We start from the raw sequence: 23,661 nt of genomic DNA on the forward strand, positions 1-23,661 counted from the left end.
GCGGGCGGCCATAAGCCTATCCCTAGGGCTTCCCCGCTCCTCCCGTGGCTGCCACCCTGGCAGAGGCAGGCTATTGGCCCATGGAGCTCCTGGCCCAGTGCACCGCCCTCCATCCCATCGAGTGCCTGCACAATGCTCCTGATGGTCGCGCCCTCGTGGACTGCCTCCTCGACAGGCCCAATTCACACCACTTCACAAGTGGGTCAGGTGGCCCAGGACTTTGAGCAACTGGTCAGGGGGCAGCCTGAGGCCTTCCCCCTCCCACCACGCCCAGACCAGGGCCAGCAGTATGGGATTCAGATATCCCTCCCTGGATTCCGCACGAGGTGCAACATACCGGCCATTTGCCGTCAACAGGAGGTAGCCGCCATGCTGATGGACGACCCCTCTGGCGTGGTGCAGATCTACATGGATGGCTCTGTTCTACCAGGGAGCTGTCCCTCCGCTGCTGCTGCCTGCACCGTCCCATCTCTCCAGATGGACAGACAGGCAAGGCTACCGTTCGTGGCCTTGTCCATAACAGCAGAACTCACTGCCATCCACCTGGCAGCAGACATCCCTCAGGGGCGCCCAGATGTCTGTGATGCAGCCATACGCACTGACCCCAGGGCAGCCCTCCAGCTACTCCAGAAGCCTTTCAGAGGTCCAACCATGGTTCGCTGGCTCTCCACCAGATTGGACCACATCTGCTCCAGGGGCACCCGCATTCGGCTGTCCTGGGTTCCTGGCCACATCGGTGTCCACGGTAACGAGGTAGCCCATGCTCCTGGCACCCCCCTCTCCCCTGCCGTTTGCCCCTGGACCTGGCCAGGGGTATCGTGGACAGACACCTTCTTCTGGACCATCCAGATCCCCGGGTGGCCAATGGCCAGCCACCACTACCGCTCCCATCCTTGGGCCTCAACAGCAAGGAGCGAAGCTTCCTCCTGATGCAAAGGGTGGGTTGCACCAACATGGGCTCCCGCCTACACCGCTTCGGCCTCAGTTCCTCCCCTGGGTGCACCCACTGTTCCGACCCTGCCGAAACACTTCACCACCTCCTGTGTGAGTGCCCTGCCTTCTCGGCCCCCAGAGCCGTCATGGCGACAGGCCTCCGGCTTATGGGCCTCCCATCCAGCACTGAGGACCACCTCCTCTATCCCGACGGCCACCACCCTGCCAAGGCCTTCCTGCTACTCACCTTCCTGTCGGTCACCAGGCTCTACGGTCATTTGTAAGGCCTGAGGCGGCAGCATGTGCCACTTGGCACAGACACTGCGGCGGCACGCTCTCTCCCTTTCTCCCCTCCCCTAACCCCTTCTACGATACACAGGCAGTGGGCGTGGTGCCTAACCCACAAGTACACAGGCCCGTGTCACTCCCCCCTATTCATCTTTCCCTTCACTCACAGAAGCAGAAGAAGACCAAAAAACGTCTTCCTATCCCAGCTGCCTCGGTGGACTGAATGTCTCTTCGGGTGCTGCGACTCAGGCTATGAGGGACGCAATAGTGATGGGCTACGGAAATTTGGACCACCTGGGGTTTTTTAACGTGCACTGACATCGCACAGTACATGGGCCTCTAGAATTTTGACTCCATCGAAATTCAATCGCCGCGGCCGGGATCGAACCCGCGTCGTCCGGGTCAGCAGCCGCGCGCCACAACCACTGAGCCACCGCGGCGGCTATTTAGGGAATAACCATTAATTTCGGGAATATCCATTCATAAAAGCAGTATTCACTGATGCGAAACAAGCACCAGGCGCATGAGAGAATGACACTAATTCAACATTCTGTTCACCGTCTCCCAAGTAAATATGAGGAAAACGGTGAGCATCCCGTGTGCAGACACAAATATGACAGCAAGCACACCTGAACTGCTCATTTACTCACCTCCGTGGGCGTCAATTTCGTGCAGAAACTTCGTAAGCTTCTCCTCAACATCCTCGGTTCTTTGCTTTTCAGAGGCATTCGGGTTTTTCACGTAATAGTTGCCTCGAAACGTGTACGTACATACAACTCGTCCACGGCCTCCTACAAGAGCACGCGCGACAGCAAAACAAAAACACCTGTTCACTTACGTAGCTCCACTAAGACAGCCTCAACACTTGTTAGAATAGGGTGCTAAACAAGAGACTTCAGAGAAAATGAATCGCCATTATTTTCATTTCGCGGCTTCTACGACACGGCTCGGTCGTCTGCTGAGGCTTCGCCGTGAAGTCGTGTCAAATGTAAACAAAACATACCGTCTGTTGCGTAAATCAGAGAAAATCGAAAGAAAAATTATCACGGCATAACCGCGCGTTTGTTCGGGTTCAAATTTCGCACAGAGGTTGCATTTGATGGTGAGTTTTGTTTTATAGTACATTTAGGTGGGATACTTGCCTGATTCGGTGAGAATTATTTGGAAATCCCCATTAACTGCGGCGACGGAAAAACCAAAACCGAAAGACTTCGCAGCACTGGTACCCGTGGCGCCATCTCGCACTTATCGGAGAAACGAGCCCTCAATCTGGGAGGGTGGCGTAGGATTTGGACTCGCATAGTCAAGTCATGACCATGGCCTTCTCTTGACCGCTGTACGAACGCATTTTCGATGATGTCTTGCGCTACTTCACAGCAGACAGCACCAAGCAATGATTTGCTCACCAATTTAGCACATATAGGTTTCTTCGGTGGGTACGAGATGGCGCTACGGGTACCACTGCTGCGAAGCTTTTCGGTTTTGTGGTTCTCCGTCGCCGCACGATGGGGATTTCCAAATAGAATCAGGCAAGTACCCCACTTAAATGCGGTGTTAAACAAAACTGACCGCCAAATGCAACCTCTGTGAGAAATTTGAGCCCGAACAAAGGAGCGGTGGTCGAAAGAATTTTTTTCGATTTTCTCCGATTTACGCAACACGTGATAGATATAAACATAAACTAAACCTTAACATACCTTATAATTAGCGTGTATAACAAGCATAATAAAAATAAAACTACTTAATGATAAGTAATATTGGAATGACTATAATTGTATGCGAAAATGCGGCGCAGTGCGCAGTGAATAGGTAAATAAGGCCTGCTGGGACTGTTGCTGCCTTGAATGTTGCTGCTAAGCATTTTATTTCGTTTTTTCACTGTTCCTGCATGTGTCTGTCGTGCGTGCGCTGAAGGGTAAAACAAATGTGAACACTATGGCTCGCGGTGACAGCTTGGATAATATTGCTCCTTCAACCTACGAAAAGGCCAAGGACAGAGTGACAACAGCTGATGAACTGAACGACGACATTGAAGATGCAATCGACGCGCGAGAGATTTTTGATATCCTTTCGAGCTACTCATATTTCATGAGGCAGCTCCTGCGTGCTAAATGAGCGTAGCATACCATCTGTAGCCGCTGCTGCTGTTTGTCTAAATGCGTTAATCATACTGCCCTTCGTAGCCATAAACGCATGTTGTCGCTAGTAACAGAAGTGCATGTGATTGTATCTGAGATATTAACATGATCTGAAATCAGCGTCTCTAATAACCGTAAAATGCGCGGGTCTAACTTCGGTAAGCGGTCTGTGTGAAATTGACATGCCTTCAGGTCGCCTCTGCACCTTTATACCGCTATCGTACGGTTTAGAAATGCAAGATTTAATTTTGTTTCGAAATTGGCTGTGGCTAGCGTTCCGTCCAGGAGTGGCTTTTGTGGCTTTCAGTTACGTCCACACGGAACAGTGACTGTCACTTAAGAGAGCAGAAAGTTGGGCGAGTTGGTTGAAATGCGTACTGAAAAAATTGTGCAGAAAAGACGAGGACAAGGCAGAGACAAGACAAGGACGAGCGCTAACTCACAACTGAAGATTTATTCCAAAACACATGCACATATAAATAGGGAAAAAAACAAAATGAACGACACCAAGCTGACATCAAGAACATCACATGTCACCCTTGTACTCGAGTGATTTTGCTAAAAAGCGGAACTCCCTATCAGAGAAGCGGACGGAAGTCCGGCTGATGCATTTTTTCCCGCTCATACGCATATGAAAAGCTTCCATGAGTTCCCGTACAAGTTGATCCCTATGCCTGAACACAATTGTTGCTTTGTCAAAGAGCGGTTTACACTGCATCTTCTTATCGCTAGGATCACAAGTGCAGCAATGTTTTGGGAGGTTGTCAAGGTAATCTCCCCTGAGTAATCTTCGGTGTTCACCTAATCTTTCGTTGATGCCTCGCCCTATTTGGCCCATGTACACTGCACCACAGGATAGCGGCAGCTTAAACACAACTTCCCTGGCACAAGGAACGGACTGGGCTGTGTGCTTGATACTGCACTCATTTTTTCTTCCTTTCCTTCTGCCGCCTGCTTCCTTCCGGCTGCTCACCTGGGAACAGATTGAAGGCAACTTTCTAGGGGCGGAAAACGCAACAGGAACGTTGTAATGCCCGGCTACGTTCTTAAGCCCACGCGTCAACCTGTGCACGTATGGTATAACGGCGACCCTTCGCCGCTCTGTTTCCCAGAGTTTGGGCCTCGAACCTGCCTTGATCCACCTTGACAACCTCCCGCAGGCTTCCACTATTGTTTGCAGAGGGTACCCACTCTCTTTCAGCCTCTCCAACTAAGACACAACACTTTCATTGATTACATGTGGGCACGACTTGAAGATGGCCGCTTTAAGACAGGAAGTAACTATCCCGTTCTTTATGACTTTGGAGTGGCCGCATGCGTAATCAAGCAATGATTTCTTAGCCCTGGGGTGGTATGCCCAACATACGTGTTTGGGGCGAAAATACAATGACAGGTCGACGAACTGGAGCTTTCCATCTCTCGGTATCTCTACTGTAACGTTGAGACCGGGGCCACACTCTTTAAACAATTTGAGCACTTTGACAACATTGCGGTGCAGGTTAGGTTCGGAAGAAAACACTTAAGTAATCATCTACATACCTACAACTTTCAACACTAGGCCGCCTGATTTCTCTTCTGTGGATTCTATCTACCTTCGCGAGAAAAATGTTGCTAAGGATGGGGGCTATGCGTGACCCTATACAAACACCAGTTCGCTGTGCGAAAAATTTCCCGTTCCACCCTATGACCGTGGACTTAAGATAAAACGTTAATATTTCTAAAAGAAGACTTAAGAGATACACCACATCTGGACACAAAAGCAGCCTCGTCGTCGTGCTCCAAAATGCATTCCTGGACGCTTTCCATTAGCTCATTGTTAGGCACAGAGTAGTACAAGTCCTTAATGTCCACGTTGAAGGCAGTACACTGTCCTGGGTTGCTGTTGCTCAGAAGACTCACCACTGCCTCAGAATTTGGAACGATGAATGGGTCCTCCACAGTCAGATTCCCCAGATGCTTCTGGAGGTACATGGCCATCAGTAATTGCCAGGTATTCCGATCGGAAACGATTGCTCGGAACGGGATGCCTTCCTTGTGGGTTTTCGCCGTGAAAAAAGTGGCTAGGTGAAGTTCTTGATTCTTCTTTATGCCACTCACTAGTTTCTCCAGGTTGTGGTAGATCAGCAATGCGACAGCTTCTTCCTTTACCTTCGCCTTGAAGCCAACCTCTCTGAAATTTTTCGAAATAGCTGTCTCGGCTTTCTCCGTGAACAAACCCTAAGGAATGATCACAAACCCTCCTTGCTTATCCGCACAAAGGACTCTCAACTCGGCAGATATCAAGAATTCGACAAGCCGCGCAGTGCTACCACTTTTTTCATTCCCCTCATGGGTCCTTTCCACAACATCGACGCATTCCTCGACGTATCTTGCCTGGACTTCACTGTCCGGTCTATTTCGCGGCTTTCGAGCAGCTTACTTGCCAACCTCCCAAAACATTGCCGCACTTGTGATGCGAGCGATAAGAAGATGCAGTGTAAACCGCTCTTTGACAAAGCAACAATTGTGTTCAGGCATAGGGATCAACTTGTGCGGGAACTCATGGAAGCGTTTCATATGCGTATCAGCGGGAAAAAATGCATCAGCCAGACTTCCGTCTGCTTCTCTGATAGGGACTTCCACTTTTTGGCAAAATCACTCGAGTACACAGGGGGTGACATGTGATGTTCTTGATGTCAGCTTGGTGTCGTTCGTTTTGTTTTTTTCCCTATTTATATGTGCATGTGTTTTGGAATAAATCTTAAATTGTGAGTTAGCGCTCGTCCTTGTCTTGTCTCTGCCTTGTCCTCATCTTCTCTGCGCAATTTTTTCAGTATACTGTCACTTAAGTTCCCTAATAACCAGGAACCAAACCTGACAAATTTAAACCACGCAGCAGCAAATGTTTGTACGCCTTGTGATACTATGCACTGGTACGTGTAGACAGCACTCTAACAGCAGTAATATTGTTTCGTCTGGGGGAACACAAGGAATTCTGAAAAAAACATTAACCACTCTTGGAGTTATGTCCAGAAAAACAGCGCCGTGACAGTGAATCTAACCTAACTGAAGCAGACCTAACCACTTTAGGTGCAACGGGTTTCAAAAGAAACCACACAGCAATATACCATTATACATGCTGTGATGTTATGTACTGGTGCTAATCTGATCAAACCTGATGAGGCATTTGACACTAGGGGTTGGTCCGAAAAGGAACGAGGGGTCTGGTTTATACGGATGGAACTGCAGTGTCAATAAATGCTGTATTTGGATGGAACTCTTGCAGCAGTCACGTCGTTCTGTCCGGGCAGCACACTAACCACTTTGTTCAAAATTTCACTAGCCTTTGAAGTCAGCCCGACCTGAGGGAACTCTTCTAGCTCTTTCTCTGGAGTGGGCTTTGCAAAGGCATGCTTGATAAGTGTCTGTTTTGAGCATACATCATGCGTGCATAGCCACTGAGTAGACCAAATCAACGGTTGTGGCCAATTACATTGTAATTGTATAACATGCATGAACCGCCCATGTGGGCATGATGACTATGACATTTGGTTGCAGTGTCCATGGTCAGAAAATCGAATCTCTGTGTTGGTGGCCGCATTTCGATGGGGGTGAAATGCAAAAAAATGTGTGTGCTGTGCGACGTGAGGGTGCATTATTTTATTTATTTATACATACTGTCAGTCTAACCAGAGGCAGGATAGGAGCAGGTACAAGCATTAAATTGTGGCAGGCCAGTACACTAAAACACAGTTAGTGCAGTCATTACTGTAATACAAAACAGTACAAAGATTCCGAGGTGGCCGAAATTAATTCAGAGCCCTCCACTAAGGCATTTCTCATAGCCTATGTGCTGCTTTGGGATGTTGAATACGACGTACCATACCACCATATACCAGGTTATGCAAAAAGCATGTTGCGTAGTTTGTCATGGAAGCCACATCTGGCATTGGTAAATATTGACATTTTTGCTGAATGCTAGAAAGGAGGACAAGTAAGTTTAAAAGGCAATGTATGGGTAGTGAGCTTCAGTGCCAGTGAAAATAGACTTTGTGAATATTAAGAAGGGAAAATTTTGAGAAAATGGTGGCATGCTTTTCTTCTTGCTTATGTTTGCAACCTTCCAAGTGCTGTACAGCCTGGTGCTTAAACTGTGTTCTTGCAGTAGCTCAGCCTCACCAACTAGGTTGCAGCTACTGGATGTCCCACTAAGCTTCTTGCCACTTGCCATGCAAAATGTGTCTACTCTTTTCCATTAGCTGAAGGGGTAGATGTATTTTAGGTAGGCAAAAGGGCATTGTGAACTTCCTCACATTTGATTTAGCTAGTGAAGAAGAATTTGAGACTCGATCATGGGTACAGCACACTTTTAAAATAGATTCCTGGGGCCTACTTCAGTTTGGAGGCTTCCACTTAGAGGAGACTGTTGAGCATGAGTGTTAGTGTTGCTTGTGTTGTGTTGCGTCCATGGTATTACATAGTTCATAGCATGCAGACTAAGAGAAAAAGGTAGCTCCTTTGGTAGCGTGGCACACTGGCAGGCCCTATAAAGCTGGCTTACTTTACTTATCTACGGGGCACTTGTGCATTTATGCTTGGCCACTCATGAAAGTTGTTGATGTTGTGGTCTCCCCAATTTGGCTGCACTTTCTGCATCGGTTAAGGAGGTGCAGCACTCTCGCGTTCAATTTGGCAGTGCAGCTAGCACCACCTGCACGTCGGCACTCAATTTTACTTCGTGTTGCACGAGTTCTTCTGCACTTCTGCATTAGCTTCCCGGCAAGTTCTTCTCGTGCAAGTAATGCAAGGTGCTTTGCACGCTCCATAGCAGACTGCTCCACGGCCATACCTGTTTTAGTGAGCCACGTTGAGACCATGGTTGAGACGACCGCATACCTGTGCTATACGCGGCATCTGCGCCATGCCCTCGCCAAACAGCTGGAATGACACTGCGTCTGTGTGTGTATGCGCGTGTGTGTGCATGTCTGTGTAATGTTTTAAGGGAGGACTTCACAGTTAATACTATTGTCCATTAATTCTATTTTCTTTATTTATTTATGAAATCTAACCAACTTTGTTCTGGGTATGTAACTTTTTGTGCCGATTTCAGGAGTGTATTTTATTTTAAGCTAGCTGGTATAGTTGGGAAGTAATTATCATTAACTCCGTCGTAAAGTCATCCCCAGGGTTTTGAATAATTAAGGAGAAAGTGCACAAGCATTTTATGTCAGCATGTTCACAGAGCCCTGTTTTGTTCAGTGAGGCTGTTAGTTCTTTTTCTAGATGTGCAGTACTCATTAAAAAAAAACTCCAGAATACATATATAATGAAAGCATTTCTTGCAGAAATAACTTTCAAAAGCTTATGCATGTAAATATTGAGAGATTTATGGACTCAACTGTCCGGATTCATTCGCAGCAAACTGAACCATTCTACTGTCATTTGTTACGAAATGCCAAAGGGATGATTGATAGCAATCGTAGAAAAAGTGAAAGCTGAGAAAATTAACTTTAAAATTTATTGCCATGGCTGTCTCGCTTATTGCTTCATTAACTTTTGCATTTGGTCAAAGAAATGGGGCATTCGAAGCAGTGTATGCTCTGATCCCTCCTCTTCATGGTGATACTAAGATTGTACTGCTCCATTGTCACAAAGCCACAAAATACGCGATATCCTGGGACCATCAGGAGTGCGATTTGCTCACAGTTATTAACAACAACATATAAAGAAAACAACATTTTAAAATTTTCTGCTTAATATTCAGTTATGCTTTTTCATTATGAGTGGAGGAAGACCAAAGAATCACGAAAAAATATCTTAAGTAAAAAATTTTGACCATATTGGCTATTTTTGATTTGTTAAAGTCATTATTTTCAAAGTTGGTGCTACACAACAAGATTTTATGTAATTTTACTTGTGTCGTGATTATGTCTGCATTCCGGTTAAAATTTACCTGATTTGAAATAGTGCTGTTTAGCACAGACTCCCATCAGTCTTGTCAAAATGTTACAAATTATCTTGTAGAAAATGCTGCTGTTTTTGGTTGACAAGTGGAAAAAGTAGCCATAACTCCTGTACTGGTACACAAGCCAAGAGTGTCAGTCACAAGTGCCGGTAAAAATGGTGCCTTTTTCAACAAAAATGTAGTACAGGTGCCTCAAATGACTGAAAGTTAAGAAAAACCCTTTGCTGCTTGATTGGAGGTTGTTTCTAACAAAGTTGCACGCATATCTACATGAGGGATGGGGATGAGAGTGGGCGTCTGTTTGGCAAATGATTCGCAGTGAACTTGGCAAGTTGCAAATGGCATTAAGTAATTGTATTAAATTTTTCAGTGTGGCAGGGGAATAAGTCACAACAGTTGCATTTCAGTGAGCTAACAACTTTGGTGTGAGATGCTGCTGTCATTTTACACAATAGTGGAGCACCACAAAATTTCCAGTTGAAACGTGCTTCAGTGGCTGCGGAATTCTGTTGTTTAGCATGAGCTTGCACTTAGGATCCTAGCTGTACCGTGATGGAGTTTAAATTCTGAAATACCCCTGTACTGTGATTATGGTGCATGTTCGGGTACTCCAAGCTATTTAAAATTAGCCTGTCGGCTGCAGCTTGCTTATGTAGCTCAGGTCTGGCTTTAGCGCATAAAAATTAATTTGTCTTCTGTTCAACTTATGATGGGGAAGAGTGGTTTTGTTATCAGTATGCATTCTAATAATGAAAAGTTGTTTTGTGAAAGTAGAACTTAGTCTCATGTTTCCACTGCTAAAGACAGTTTTCAGTACCTGTGTAAATACTTAACTTGTGTAAATACTAAACTGAAAATAATACAGACCTTTTCATAGATTTAAAACTAGAGCTTGAAAACCCCTATATGTGCCTTCTACTAGAGGTGAGTGACGTGTTGAACTTATTAAAGGCTCTCTTGAAAGTAGGGTATACGTTAGTGTAATCGATAAATTTTCGATAAATTTTGTCCATTCATCCATTGTCTGTTAGAGAACATGCAAATGTGAGGGGAAATATTAGTTTAGTTCAGTGCCTTATGCTAACAGCTATTGAAGAAAGTGAATGTTTATCTTGCATTCTTGTTTTTGTTTTCCAAAATATATGTTGTTTTCCTTAGTCTCAAATTTAAATTTTGAAGAGTACCTAAAAGACTCAAAAGCTTCTCAAACATAATTTTAGCTATATTGGCTGGTCATATGCGTAGTTTATGTAAGAGGTTAGGGGCATATCTTTTTCGAGAGCCTTGTACAGTGCATTACTTATGTTGTAGCTCTAAAGAAACCTCTGCTGTATTGTCACGGACTAGAAGGCGACAAAGTGGGCAGTGGCGTGACACGGAGCGCTCGCACTAGGCCTGCCGCCATTAAATCATTCCATCGCTAATGTCATGTTGCCCTGTCTTCATCGGCTTGCCGTCACATAACATTTGGTGTGAGGCGCTGAGGAATCATCACCATCCTGGTCCTGGTGCTTTGGCGTGCTGCATCTGCCGTGGTCGTCGGCTTTGTGTTCCTGGTCCACACCGCCCAGTTATGCCCCCGTCCCCTTGACCAGAATCGACGTCGCCATTCACCCCAGCCTCGTCCCCCACCCCGACCACAAGACATGACGAAGTGACCCTACTGCCCAGACACTATGTCCTGACTGATCTGAGGCACGTAAGCACACAGCCCCCTGCTATGCCGTTTGGTGCGTCCCTAGTCCTCAGCCATCGGCTCATGGTGACCTGTGGCCCTGCAGCTTCCAGGACCAGCACTCATCCGATCATCTGCTCATCTCTTTCATCGTGACGGCAAGCCCTGCATCTTCTTCTCTGTGTTCGTCCCTCCTGTCGCGCCCATCGTCGCATCCTGTGTTTCATCGTCACTACTTCTTCTAGTCCACGCAATCGGTACGATCGCTCGGAGGCCCCGGGTGGTGTCACGGACTACAAGTTTTCCCACTGAATTTAATCCAAGTGCCAGCGGAAATAATCTGAGCGCCAACAGATATAATCTGCCTGCCGTGTAATTTAATCTCAGTGCCATGCACTTAACCTAAGCGCCAACTCGATCAATGCCAGCGCTAACCAATTTAATCCCAGTGCCAGCGCCAATAATACAAGCGCCAGCTGTTTTAATCCAGGTGCCAACCAATTTAATCCGCATGCGGAAAACGAATGCGGTAGAAGATTCCAGAGCACAGAGCACGAATGCCAGAAATAAAGCGAAGTTAAGGTAATTTCTGAGACCATGCGAAGCCTGTGAGTCACATTCTCATGCACTATTTCGTTTTCTTCGCATACCTTGCAACATCAAAGAGCCACTAGCAGCTGTTAAACCTCAGTATTTGATGCAACTCTTGCGGCTAGTGACTGTCATGTATTAATTAGTTGGGTAAGCACTGCTGATTATGGGTTGTCCTATGCGCTGAATCTGCATGCTAATTACAATTACGGCCTTCATACTCTTTTCATATTGCCGGCTGTTTTGATGCAACTGGTGCAAAATGTTTTCGGAAGGCTCTGATAAAGATTCAACACCACTAGCAGAAACAAAAAGGGAGTAGTGTAATACAGAGTTCTTCCAGGTGGGACGAGTCATAGAACCGGAGTAATGGTTCTTCGCTTTACGGTTTATTTAGTTTTAAAATGGAAAGTGAGCGAAGGTACACCGGAGCTTACAGCCTAGGTCAAGAATAGCTACTAGCGGCTGCTTTATAGCGGTGTTAACAATCTAGGTTTATACAAGCACAGAAGGGGCCGGGCCGTCTTTGAAATGAAGTTTTTTTCTGGAGGAGATTAGGTGGCTCAAAGTGTGACCTCACACTTTTTACATGTCATCTTCACGCAAAGCTGCTGGTATAAAAGAAAAATTATGGCGGTCGAAAGCAGCACACTCTACTCGCTGTACTTGCTGCATACAGTGTCGAGCAGCGTCGAGCAACAAACTGCGCCGATGCTCCCTTTTAGTCAATCCGGGCAGAGTGGTAAGCGCCAAGTGTCTCCGCTCGCTGAGGAAAGCTTTGACTTCAGACTTGAACTTCGAAAACACTTCCTCTATAGGGTTAAAAAACGGGCTGTAAGGAGGCAGCCTCTTGATTGAGTGCAGCTGACTGGCCAGGCTTGCCTGTTCCGCATGGCTGTGAGCGGGAGCATTATCAAAAATAAAAACGGCTTCTTAAACCAGGCTCTTCACTTTCGACACGGGCTGATATATCGCTCAAAAATTCGTTAAACACGACCCAGTGAACATTGTCGACAGCCGTCCAATGTATGACACCATTTGCTGACATACAGGTGATAATGTTAAGGTTTGCGCCTCTGGTGCCAGTCGTCTGTACCGCAGGTTGCCCCTTAACCGCACGGCCAAAGCTCCTTGAATACCATATGTTATAGTTGGTCTCATCAACGTAAAACCTGCACAAGCGGGGTCCTTCACACTGCAGCCACTGCGCATATGCTTTGCGGGTGCGTTTCACGTCATCTCTGTTGCGGTCGATCGGCCTCTGAGTCACCAACTTCATAGAGTAGCCATGCGCATCCAGTAGGCGATCAATGCTACTCGTGCTGATGGCAATTCCGGGCAATTCTTCTTCCACCGCCTGCTTTATTTGCTTTAGCGTGAAAGCAGGGTTGTTGTCCACAATATTTTTGAGAGCCCCTACAACCTCATTTCTGAATTTCTTCGACGTTCCACCTTTCTTCAGCACCTCTCTATCGGTAGCTGCAATGGATCTTGCTGTCTTTAAATTGATGCCCAGCATGTCTGCCATTTTTTTCTCATCTCCTCCACGCCTTGACACATCGATAATTCTGGCCCTGTCATGTTTAGAGACTTTGCTGGTCTTTCTTCTTGGTGCATCTGGGGGCTTGAATGGCGGTCCTCGTTTTCGGTGTCCAATTAGGACGTAAGAGCACGGCTCATCGGCTTCCATGGAAGAAAATACTGCGCGTTAATGTCCATGCGAGATGAAGGAAAAGTCGTACACTCTCACCTGCTTATAGTATACGAGTGCGTACCACCACCGTCCGGCTCTACTCCTTTGTGCAAATGCAGCCACAATGCGGCACACACAAAGCCGTCTGCTTGAAACTTTCTTGTCTTCTGTGTTTTTAACAATGCTTTTTTACGTGCCTGAGAAATAAATCTTATTTCTTGAAAAAGAAACTTCACAAATTTCTAATAATGAGTGCACATATCTATGTCTTTCTCTGTTGTCCTAGCATATTTTGCAAAAGCAGACGACAATCCACAGGAAATGGAGATGCAAAACTTGCCTTCTGCTTTGGAACTTTCCATCATTGGCTGTGTACTTTTTTTTCACACGAAACTACATAGGGCTAATCTAAGGTACGGTTTATTAACACTTTCTTTGACTATCTGACAAAATAATCGCATCTTTTATTGAAGACAGTGGATTCAATGTTCCATTATAAACAGTGCATGCATTTGTGCCCTCCTCCGTTCTATGGTCATAATAAAGAGCCAGTAAGCCATAGCACTGAGCCCCTGTGCAGCTTTTTAATGCTGATATTGTGCACTTTAAACAGCGCTTTAAAACACTTGTATCAAAGCAGTGCTGGTTATAATATTGTTGAAAGCTATGCAATATGTGGATACTTCGCTTAGGCATCGCATGGTTTGAAAAATTATCTCATATTTATTCCTGGCATTCGTGTTCTATGCTTTGGAGTCTTCTACAGCATTCGTTTTTCGAGTGTGGATTAAACAGGTTGGCACCTGGATTAAAACAGCTGGCGCTCGTATTATTTGCGTTGGCACTGGGATTAAATTGGTTGGCGCTTGCATTGTTTGAGTCGGCGCTTGGATTAAATACGTTGGCGCGTAGATTAAATGTTTTGCACTCGGATTAAATTACATGGCATGCAGATTATATTACTGATGCTTGCGCGAGTTGGTATGCCATGTTCAAGAAGAACAGCGCGAAAAGACAAGGACCACAGGAAGATACACAAAGACAAGCGCTGACTTTCAACTAAACATTTATTGCTCGGAACGTGGAAATAAATACATCAGGCTCCAAGCAACAAAAAGAACACATAGGGGTGATACACACTTGTCATTGCACACAAAAAATACCAAACAGATACAGCAGCATTACTTCCTTGCAGATAGAAATTCTAATTCTTTCGTTGACAAAGATAAGGAGGGACTACTGATACATGCGTCATTTAGCCAGGCGATTTCAGCGGCTTCAATGATTTCTCGAGTCAGCGTATTGGGGTGTCTACTCCACACTTTTGTTTGTTGGAGGAATGGTTGGCACGTTTTGCTTTCACAATCTCGGCAGTGGATGCCGAGGTGCCCTTTAACAGTATTATAAACAGTGATATTATGTTCTCTCAGGTGCTCGTTCAGGCATCTGCCCGTCTGGCCAACATACTGTTTCCCGCACGAAAGTGTAATAGAGTAAATGACACCTTCTTGGCATGCAACAAACTGATTTTCATGCTTTATGGAACACTTTTTTGGCGTGAATTCGTCATTTACTTGTTTACAGCTTCCCAAGCTTTTCGGGAGCCGAAGAAACAACTCTTACTTGAGCTCGGTTGCCTATCTTCTTTAGTTGATGGGAAAATTTATGAATGTAAGGAACAACTGTTGTCTTTTCTTTTACCTTGGCAGACTCTATGAGATCATTCTTTTTGTTTTTGCTAAACTTGCGAGCATCGATTCAGAAACGGACACGAGCAGTTGCTTGGGATATCCTGCCTTCACAAGGCGATCAGTTTGCTGGTTGAAACTGTCTTGTTGAGAGTGAATGCAAGATTTATTTAGAGCGTTGTAATAGCATGACTTAGCCACGGCGCGTTTAACTAGCTTGGAATGCGGTGATGCGAATAGAAGTAGAGGCTTGTTGCTTCGCGGTTCAAACGACCAGCAGGTATGATTCGGCGTAAAGCTGAGTCTAAGATCAAGAAATCTAATCGTGTTATTTTCAGGAACACTTCGGAAGTCAACGTGAGTGGATGAAGGCACTGGACAAAAATATCATGAATCTCTTGCTTGACTGGTTCAAAATTATGGACATCGGTGTCTAACAGAACAAAGAAATCGTCAACAAACCGAAAGCAGCGCAAAGCTTTTGACCCTTCTAATTGTCGTTGGAGCCTTCTGTCCTTCTGTGCGAGCAACAGATCACTAAGCACGGGCACTATGCATGAGCCGATGCAGACTCCTTTTTTCTGCAGGTAAATAACACCATCCCAGATAGCAAATGTCGAATTTAAATACACATCAAGCAGTTCTAAGAACCCTGAGACTGAGATGCCTGCCTCATTTTGGAAGGCAACAACGTCGTGTTTGTCGATGCATTCTTCAATACATAAAAACAGCTCATCATGCGGCAGTGAATAATAAAGGTCTTTTACATCAAATGAGCAAGCCATGAGGCCTTTGCTCTTATGGGTTTCTAAAACCTGAATTACGTCCTGTGATTTTTTCACCAGAAAGGGATCTTCTAAGGTCAATGAATTTAAAATCTTCTTAAGAAACTTAGCTACTGATTTTTGCCACGTGCCAGGTGCCATGTTCTTTCCCAAGGACCGATGTACGCCACAGAACCCAAGAGGTCACGACCAGAACTTCTGGGCATGGTGAGACAGGTATCCAGGCTAGCACCCGTCGCCGAATCAGACAGGTGTGTGTCCGAAGAAGTCGATGCGTTGCTACGTTGCAAGGGACCAGGGAATTCCGGTCCAGTTAAGAGAACTGTGTCTTATTTGAAGGAACATTCGATGCGTTTACTTCCCGCGGATAAGGAAGGAGGCTTCCTTTTGCTACCGTCGCATCTATAGGTAACTAAGGGTCGAGAAGCCATTCTTTCGTCCTTTAATGTAGCAAAAGAAGGTTTCCCTGGCTAAGATCAAGGCAAAAGCCAAGAAAACGTAAAAAACATAACCTTGATGTCTTGGAAAATTCAGTTGACAAATGTAAAGGACTCAGTTTGAAGCTTTTCTTTAATGCCAAGACGCACAAACCGGAATGTCCTTTCCGTGTAATCGTCTCTGAGAACGGCACGTGGCAAAAATCAGTAGCTGTGTTTCTTAAGAAGATTTTAAATTCATTGACCTTAGACGATCCCTTTCTGGTGAAAAAATCACAGGACGTAATTCAGGTTTTAGAAACCCATAATAAGGGAGTAATTACTCATTGGCATCCACTCAAGCGCAGCCATACGGCTACAAAGGAAAGCTATACAGCTTTCTCAGGAACTTCGTAGTTAAAGAAAAATTCGTCCTGGTCTGGGGTTCGAACCCGGAACCACCGCCACACCGGAGCAGTCGCTCTACCAATTGAGCCAACCGGGACGGCAAGCTTATGGTAGGGCGAGAGCGAATTGATCAGTAACTCGAAGTGGGAAGAGTGTTGGTCACTTAACTTAACTTAACCTTTAACTACGAAGTTTCTGAGAAAGCTGTATAGCTTTCCTTTGTAGCCGTATGGCTGCGCTTGGGTGGATGCCAATGAGTAATTACTCCCTTATTACAAATCTACTCCACCTTGGGGGATTCCCCTAAACATCTGACTTTAACTACGAAGTTTCTGAGAAAGCTGTATAGCTTTCCTTTGTAGCCGTATGGCTGCGCTTGGGTGGATGCCAATGAGTAATTACTCCCTTATTACAAATCTACTCCACCTTGGGGGATTCCCCTAAACATCTGACCAGAAACCCATAAGAACAAAGGCCTCATGGCTTGCTCATTTGATGTAAAAGACCTTTATTATTCACTGCCGCATGATGAGCTGTTTTTGTGTATCGAAGAATGCATCGACAAACACGACGTTGTTGCCTTCCAAAAAGAGGCAGGCATCTCAGTCTCAGGGCTCTTAGAACTGCTTGAAGTGTATTTAAATTCGACATTTGCTATCTGGGATGGTGTTCTTTACCTGCAGAAAAAAGGAGTCTGCATCGGCTCATGCATAGCACCCGTGCTTAGTGATCTGTTGCTCGCACAAAAGGACAGAAGGCTCCAACGACAATTAGAAGGGTCAAAAGCTTTGCGCTGCTTTCGGTTTGTTGACGATTTCTTTGTTCTGTTAGACACCGATGTCCATAATTTTGAACCAGTCAAGCAAGAGATTCATGATATTTTTGTCCAGTGCCTTCTTCCACTCACGTTGACTTCCGAAGTTCCTGAAAATAACACGATTAGATTTCTTGATCTTAGACTCAGCTTTACGCCGAATCATACCTGCTGGTCGTTTGAACCGCGAAGCAACAAGCCTCTACTTCTATTCGCATCACCGCATTCCAAGCTAGTTAAACGCGCCGTGGCTAAGTCATGCTATTACAACGCTCTAAATAAATCTTGCATTCACTCTCAACAAGACAGTTTCAACCAGCAAACTGATCGCCTTGTGAAGGCAGGATATCCCAAGCAACTGCTCGTGTCCGTTTCTGAATCGATGCTCGCAAGTTTAGCAAAAACAAAAAGAATGATCTCATAGAGTCTGCCAAGGTAAAAGAAAAGACAACAGTTGTTCCTTACATTCATAAATTTTCCCATCAACTAAAGAAGATAGGCAACCGAGCTCAAGTAAGAGTTGTTTCTTCGGCTCCCGAAAAGCTTGGGAAGCTGTAAACAAGTAAATGACGAATTCACGCCAAAAAAGTGTTCCATAAAGCATGAAAATCAGTTTGTTGCATGCCAAGAAGGTGTCATTTACTCTATTACACTTTCGTGCGGGAAACAGTATGTTGGCCAGACGGGCAGATGCCTGAACGAGCACCTGAGAGAACATAATATCACTGTTTATAATACTGTTAAAGGGCACCTCGGCATCCACTGCCGAGATTGTGAAAGCAAAACGTGCCAACCATTCCTCCAACAAACAAAAGTGTGGAGTAGACACCCCAATACGCTGACTCGAGAAATCATTGAAGCCGCTGAAATCGCCTGGCTAAATGACGCATGTATCAGTAGTCCCTCCTTATCTTTGTCAACGAAAGAATTAGAATTTCTATCTGCAAGGAAGTAATGCTGCTGTATCTGTTTGGTATTTTTTGTGTGCAATGACAAGTGTGTATCACCCCTATGTGTTCTTTTTGTTGCTTGGAGCCTGATGTATTTATTTCCACGTTCCGAGCAATAAATGTTTAGTTGAAAGTCAGCGCTTGTCTTTGTGTATCTTCCTGTGGTCCTTGTCTTTTCACGCTGTTCTTCTTGAAGATTATATTAGTCAGCGCGTAGATTATTTCCACTGGCACTAGGATCAAATTCAGTGGGAAAACCTGTAGAAGACGACAAAATGGGCAGTGGTGCGGCACGGAGCGCTCGCGCTAGGGCCGCCGCCATTAAATGATTCCATCGCCATATGCCATGTAGCCCTGTCTTCATCGGCTAGCCGTCACGTAACAGTATTTCAGGCAACAGCTGCACAAATGATTAATTAAAGTTTAGCATAGTGTGATGTGTGCAGGGAGCCTTCTGCATCAGTGCAGTAGCGTGTGTGCACCGGCACATGTCACCTTGAGGCATCAGTCCGTGTAAACACATTGTGCTGTGCTCAAAATCTCAGAGCTTTGATAATTTCATCATATTGCATTGGAGAGCTTGGGTAACTTGTATAGACATTGAGGTACTCTGGTTTTTCTGGACTGTTGGAAATGCTGTAAAGCTGTTTTGTTGCACCCTGGCAATTACGTATAAATAGGACCCTTCGTTTTTGGTAAAACCTGGTTTTACCCAACTCTTGCACCCCCAGACATATTTCTTAAAAACCGGGTTAAATCTCTTTTCTTCCCGTAAATGAGCCTTCTGGACGATGTTTTTCCCGTTCACAAAAGCGAAGACACCGCAAGAAAAATTTGTGGACATCTAGTGCTTATTCCAGATAGGTGTCTTCGGTCGACTGGGGATCTTAAACCTCTTTTAACGCTTATTTTCATGAGGTGGATGAATTCGAGGATAATTTAAAAATTGGCAATCTAGAAGCGAGAGGCCAAAACATGGCTACTGACCAGGTGTTTTGTTGGAGTCACTGTATTAAGCGCTATCCGCACTAATGGCGCCCTGATCTAATGAACTTGCGTGTTTAAAGTGGCTGCTGTGATGTTGAATGTTTTTGCACTGTACAAGTAAAGGCAGGCCAGTCTTGCTGCGCTCCATAGGAGATCGGTAACCCACCCGAAAAAATATTTGCATTAGATTAAGAAAAACTTCTTAATTAGTGAGCAATTTTTTAGTAACACCCGCAATTTCCATGTTGTTTATGAAAGAGTGAGCAAAAAATAGAGCAACCTGTGTCTAGCAGAAAAACGAGCTGTTATAGTAAACTGTCTTGTGCTGTAAAAAAAGCCTTAAAAGAACCCAAAGTGTAAAAATTTTTTTGAACAACCTGATCTGCACCCGAATTCGAGCTTGAAAAATATCGCCCAATTATTTCCCCCTAATTCCGAAAAAATTAAACCCGAAAACAAAGGGCCCCAGGCATAAATCGAGTATGAAATTTTGTTTGGCTACACAAATAGTTTAAGTGGAACCACTCCTTGTCCCAATTTTTTTTTTGCAAAGGATGGTATTATTTTCCTTTTTTTAATGCGGAAGCATTCTATGTCCCATTAGCACGAAAACCAGTGCGCTGTCCATGGCACGAAATTCCGCCGCCATCTATGGCACGAAATTTGGATGATGCAGTAGGCCGGTATACAACGTCACAACACATGAAAGTGAACATATGTAGCCGTGAAAGATGAAACAACGTACTATGACGTATGAAAATCATGACTTGTAGTCCTAGTCATTCTGCGACATTGTAATGTAAGGTGTATAAAGTTTGTGCAGAGTGGGCATAGTGATGGCACATATTCATAGACATGGCTCATAATCATTCTGCAATTTAGCATGACTCAGCACTTTATAAGTAAGGTAAAGTGAGGTGTGTAGAGTTTGTACAAAATATGCATAGTCGTGGCACATGACTCAGCACTTTACTTCTGCAACATAGCCTGACTCAGCTCTTTACAAATAACCTAATGCAAGGTTTTTAGACTTCAAACATGCGTAATCATGACTCATAGTCATTCTGCAACGTAGCATGACCTGTCAGTGCACTTTAAAAAACCCCATATGGTAGAAATTTCCGGAGCCCTTCACTACGGCATCCCTTATAGCCCGAGTCGCTTTGAAATGTTAGCCCCTTAACTGTTTCGGACGAGCAGAGGTTGTCCATACGAAGCCGTCCCCAAACTGGTTTGTACGAGCAGAGCTCGTCCTCCCTGAATAGTTTCTCCTATTACGTGTCCAGGGCGAGAAGCGCTCGTCCGCGGCTTACTTCTCGTTTCTGCCACCAGATGGAAGCCCTTGCTTGATGATTTTGTTTTCTTCTACGCCAGCAGCACAGTTTTTGTGTGAAAACATGGCAACCGGTGGCGGCGACGCATGCATAGCTGGTCGGTCAGCCCGAAAAAGAAGTTTTTTGTCTTCGTCATCTTCTTCCAGTGAAGGTCATTCAGATACCGATGTTTATCTTTTGTCCGGAAGTGATGAGGACAGCTCTGAAGCGAACATTGCGAGTGCTCGTAAGTGGATGAAGATTGACGTCAACAATCCTCCGGCGAGGCCTCCTCAGTTTGCATTTTTGGCCGTTCCAGGCAAGTGTTTCACTCTGATATCACCAGATGACTTTGTTGTTTATATATAGCAGTTTCTTGACGAGAAGCTAATTGCAGTGATGGTCGATGAAACCAATCGCTACGGGTCTGAAAAGCTGAAAAGCTCTGATCCCTCTGAACACTCCCATCTCAAAAAATGGGTACCAGTGATGAAGGAAGAGATTTTAGTGTTCCTTGCAGTCTTTCTATTGCAAGGAATTATCCACAAGCCCAGACGTGTGGTACTGGTCCAAGAACAAGTGGTTGTGTTCACACCAATTTTTGCAGAAGTGATGAGCTCTAACCGGTTCCTGCTAATAATGCGAATGCTGCACTTCGTGGATAATGCCAGCATTACAGACCTTAGTTGCCACCCAGAGCTCCAGCTGTGCAAGATATGGCAATTTTTGGATCGACTGTTGAATAAACTAGCGCTCGGCATACATACCAGAACGAGACATTTTGATGGACGAAAGTCTGATGCTGTACAAAGGCAGGCTAGGATGGGGGCAGTACATCCCGCTGAAAAGAGCAAGGTTTGGCCTCATAATCTTCATGCTTTGCGAGGCATCATCGGGATATATGTAGGATGTCCTCATCTATACTGGAAAAGGCACAAATCTCGACACCCCAGCAAATCTTGAATCCCATTCACCAATGGGCACCAAAGTAGTCGTGAAGCTCCTTGAGCCTTTGCTAGGCAACGGTTACTGCCTGACCATAGACAACTTCTGTATTTCGCCACAGCACGTCGATCTTCTTATCCAGAACCGCTTAGATGTCTATGGCACCGTGAGACCGAACAGAAAATGTATGCCTCCAGAATTCCAAATGCAGAAGTTCAAGATAGGAGAGGTACAGGCTTACCAGCGTGGTAAATGCGTTGCTCTCCAATGGCGAGACAAAAAAAAAGTTGTGTCTGTCATGAGCACAGTGCTTACTGCAAGCATGGAGACTTTCAAAGATTCGAAAGGGTGAAATGTCATGAAGCCAAGCATCGTGCGTGACTATAACCACACAATGGGCGGTGCGGACATATCCGATCAGACGCTGGCCAACTACCCTGTCCCCAGAAAACGCCAGAAAATATACTGCAAGAAGATTTTTCGCCACGTATTGATGAAGCTACTTTCAACTCGTTTGTCTTGTACCAGAAAGGTGGAGGGAAGATGGGCCACCTTGACTACCGCCTCGCGCTTACTGAGTCGATCCTAAATAGGTACTTTGATCCTTTGAGCAAGATAAAGCACTGCCGGCCGTCTGATGTCCTTGATCCTGTTCGTCTCACGGAGCGGCACTTTCCGGCCTATATCCCTCCCAGCCAAACCAAAGCAGCGCCAACCAAAAAATGCTTCATTTGCTGTCAGAAGCGAGGAGAAAATGGAAAAAGTTGAGAAAATAAACTCAGTTTTGGTGCAAGAACTGCAACTAGCCACTGTGTGTCATTCCTTGTTTTGAAATATATCACTCAGTCCTGAAGCTTCCCAAGGGAAATTCCAAGATGTTGGTTCGCCCACACAAGTGAAAATGATAAGACATTTGTGACTGTTTTCTTTATTAAGTGTTTTTATTGTTCATTACCGGCAAGCAGCTGGTTTTGTATGCAGTGTTGACAAGCAAACTTCATTGTGCTAATCTGACTTTGCATGTGGTGTGGTGTTGGTGTCAACATCGAGTAGCTGATTTTTACTGCAATATCATTAGAAACCAGTATTAAAAAAATAAGCACTTTTGGTCTGAAAAATGTAAAAAAAATAAAACACTTATGGGGTTGTACCCCCATAAAGCAAACCAATCAGCACTTTAATGCTTTTGCATCCTCACATGTAAGCCGTCTTCATTGTCTCTGCCAAATTTTTTTTTTTAATAGCTACTTTGTAGCTATCAGCCTTGACTTTCTGCACATCATATACGATCCATTAATGATCCTGAGCATCCACTGACCTTGGAAGAATTGAATGTAGTTGATGAGAAGAACATTCTGGTAAGCATAACTCATTTTTCAATTCATTTCAATTTTTATTTGCTTTCCATGGAAAGGGGGAGCTGAGGCAAAAGGCTGACCTGCCTGATGAAGGCCTCGGTGCCCAATACAGTTGGCAATGCAGTGGCAAAAAAAAAAAATGGAAAAAATGTTATTTGGAATACAAGTTATGGAAAAAAAAAGATTACGTATATGCAGGTTGTAACAAAATAATGAACAAAAAACAATTTGCAACATACACTTTTCTACATTAAGTTTACAGAACAGGCAACACAACCAAGATTTACTCATCAGAATATGTAATCATCAAGCAATGTAGCATGATTCATAGAATACACAGAGTAACTGTAAGGAAATCTCGAGTGAAATATTATGGAAATTGAATGTTGCTACTTATTAAGTAATGTTTGAGGTTCTCATTGGACCATGATATGGAAGAATTGAAGTCAAGAGGTGGCGGTAAATTTTTTATGGCTGTAGGAACTTTGTAGCATAGTGTCTGTTTACTGTAATGTGACCGTATTTTAGGAACCAGTTTTCTTGGCATTCTGAAATGGTACGTTGTGAAATAATGGTCAAGAATGGAAGCGTGTAGTCTGTTTTTGTGAATATGTTGAAATAGTTGGAAGAAGTATAGGTGATCTGCCTTTAGAATGTTGTGTTTGATGAAGAGTGGCATTGATCGGAGGTTTTGTGATCGGCCGTGATATCCTTCAATTGCTCTCAGTGCTTTCT

At 44.8% G+C, this 23,661-nt stretch overlaps 2 protein-coding genes across 5 annotated transcripts in view; one reads left to right on the forward strand and one right to left on the reverse strand.

Moving 5' to 3' along the window:
* Positions 1-2,192, reverse strand: part of LOC149351175 (uncharacterized) — a 111,977-nt gene extending 109,785 nt beyond the window's left edge. For all 3 annotated transcript variants that reach the window (XM_089580463.1, XM_089580464.1, XM_089580465.1), the window contains exon 1: positions 1,872-2,192. The gene's annotated coding sequence lies outside the window, so the exon portion shown is untranslated. The remainder of the gene's footprint in view (positions 1-1,871) is intronic.
* Positions 2,193-3,013: 821 nt separating this feature from the next.
* Positions 3,014-23,661, forward strand: part of LOC149351179 (cytosolic iron-sulfur assembly component 2B-like) — a 43,468-nt gene continuing 22,820 nt past the window's right edge. The window contains exons 1-2 of one of the 2 annotated variants that reach the window (XM_089580471.1): positions 3,014-3,283; positions 22,847-22,926. In XM_089580471.1, the coding sequence (XP_089436597.1) occupies positions 3,157-3,283; positions 22,847-22,926 (207 nt within the window). In that variant the 5' untranslated portion in view covers positions 3,014-3,156. The remainder of the gene's footprint in view (positions 3,284-22,846; positions 22,927-23,661) is intronic. The other variant, XM_089580472.1, reaches the window with a different exon arrangement.

The sequence above is a fragment of the Amblyomma mixtum genome, chromosome 3, assembly GCF_055824585.1.
Source record: "Amblyomma mixtum isolate Tamu chromosome 3, ASM5582458v1, whole genome shotgun sequence".
Taxonomy (NCBI): Eukaryota; Metazoa; Arthropoda; class Arachnida; order Ixodida; family Ixodidae; genus Amblyomma; species Amblyomma mixtum.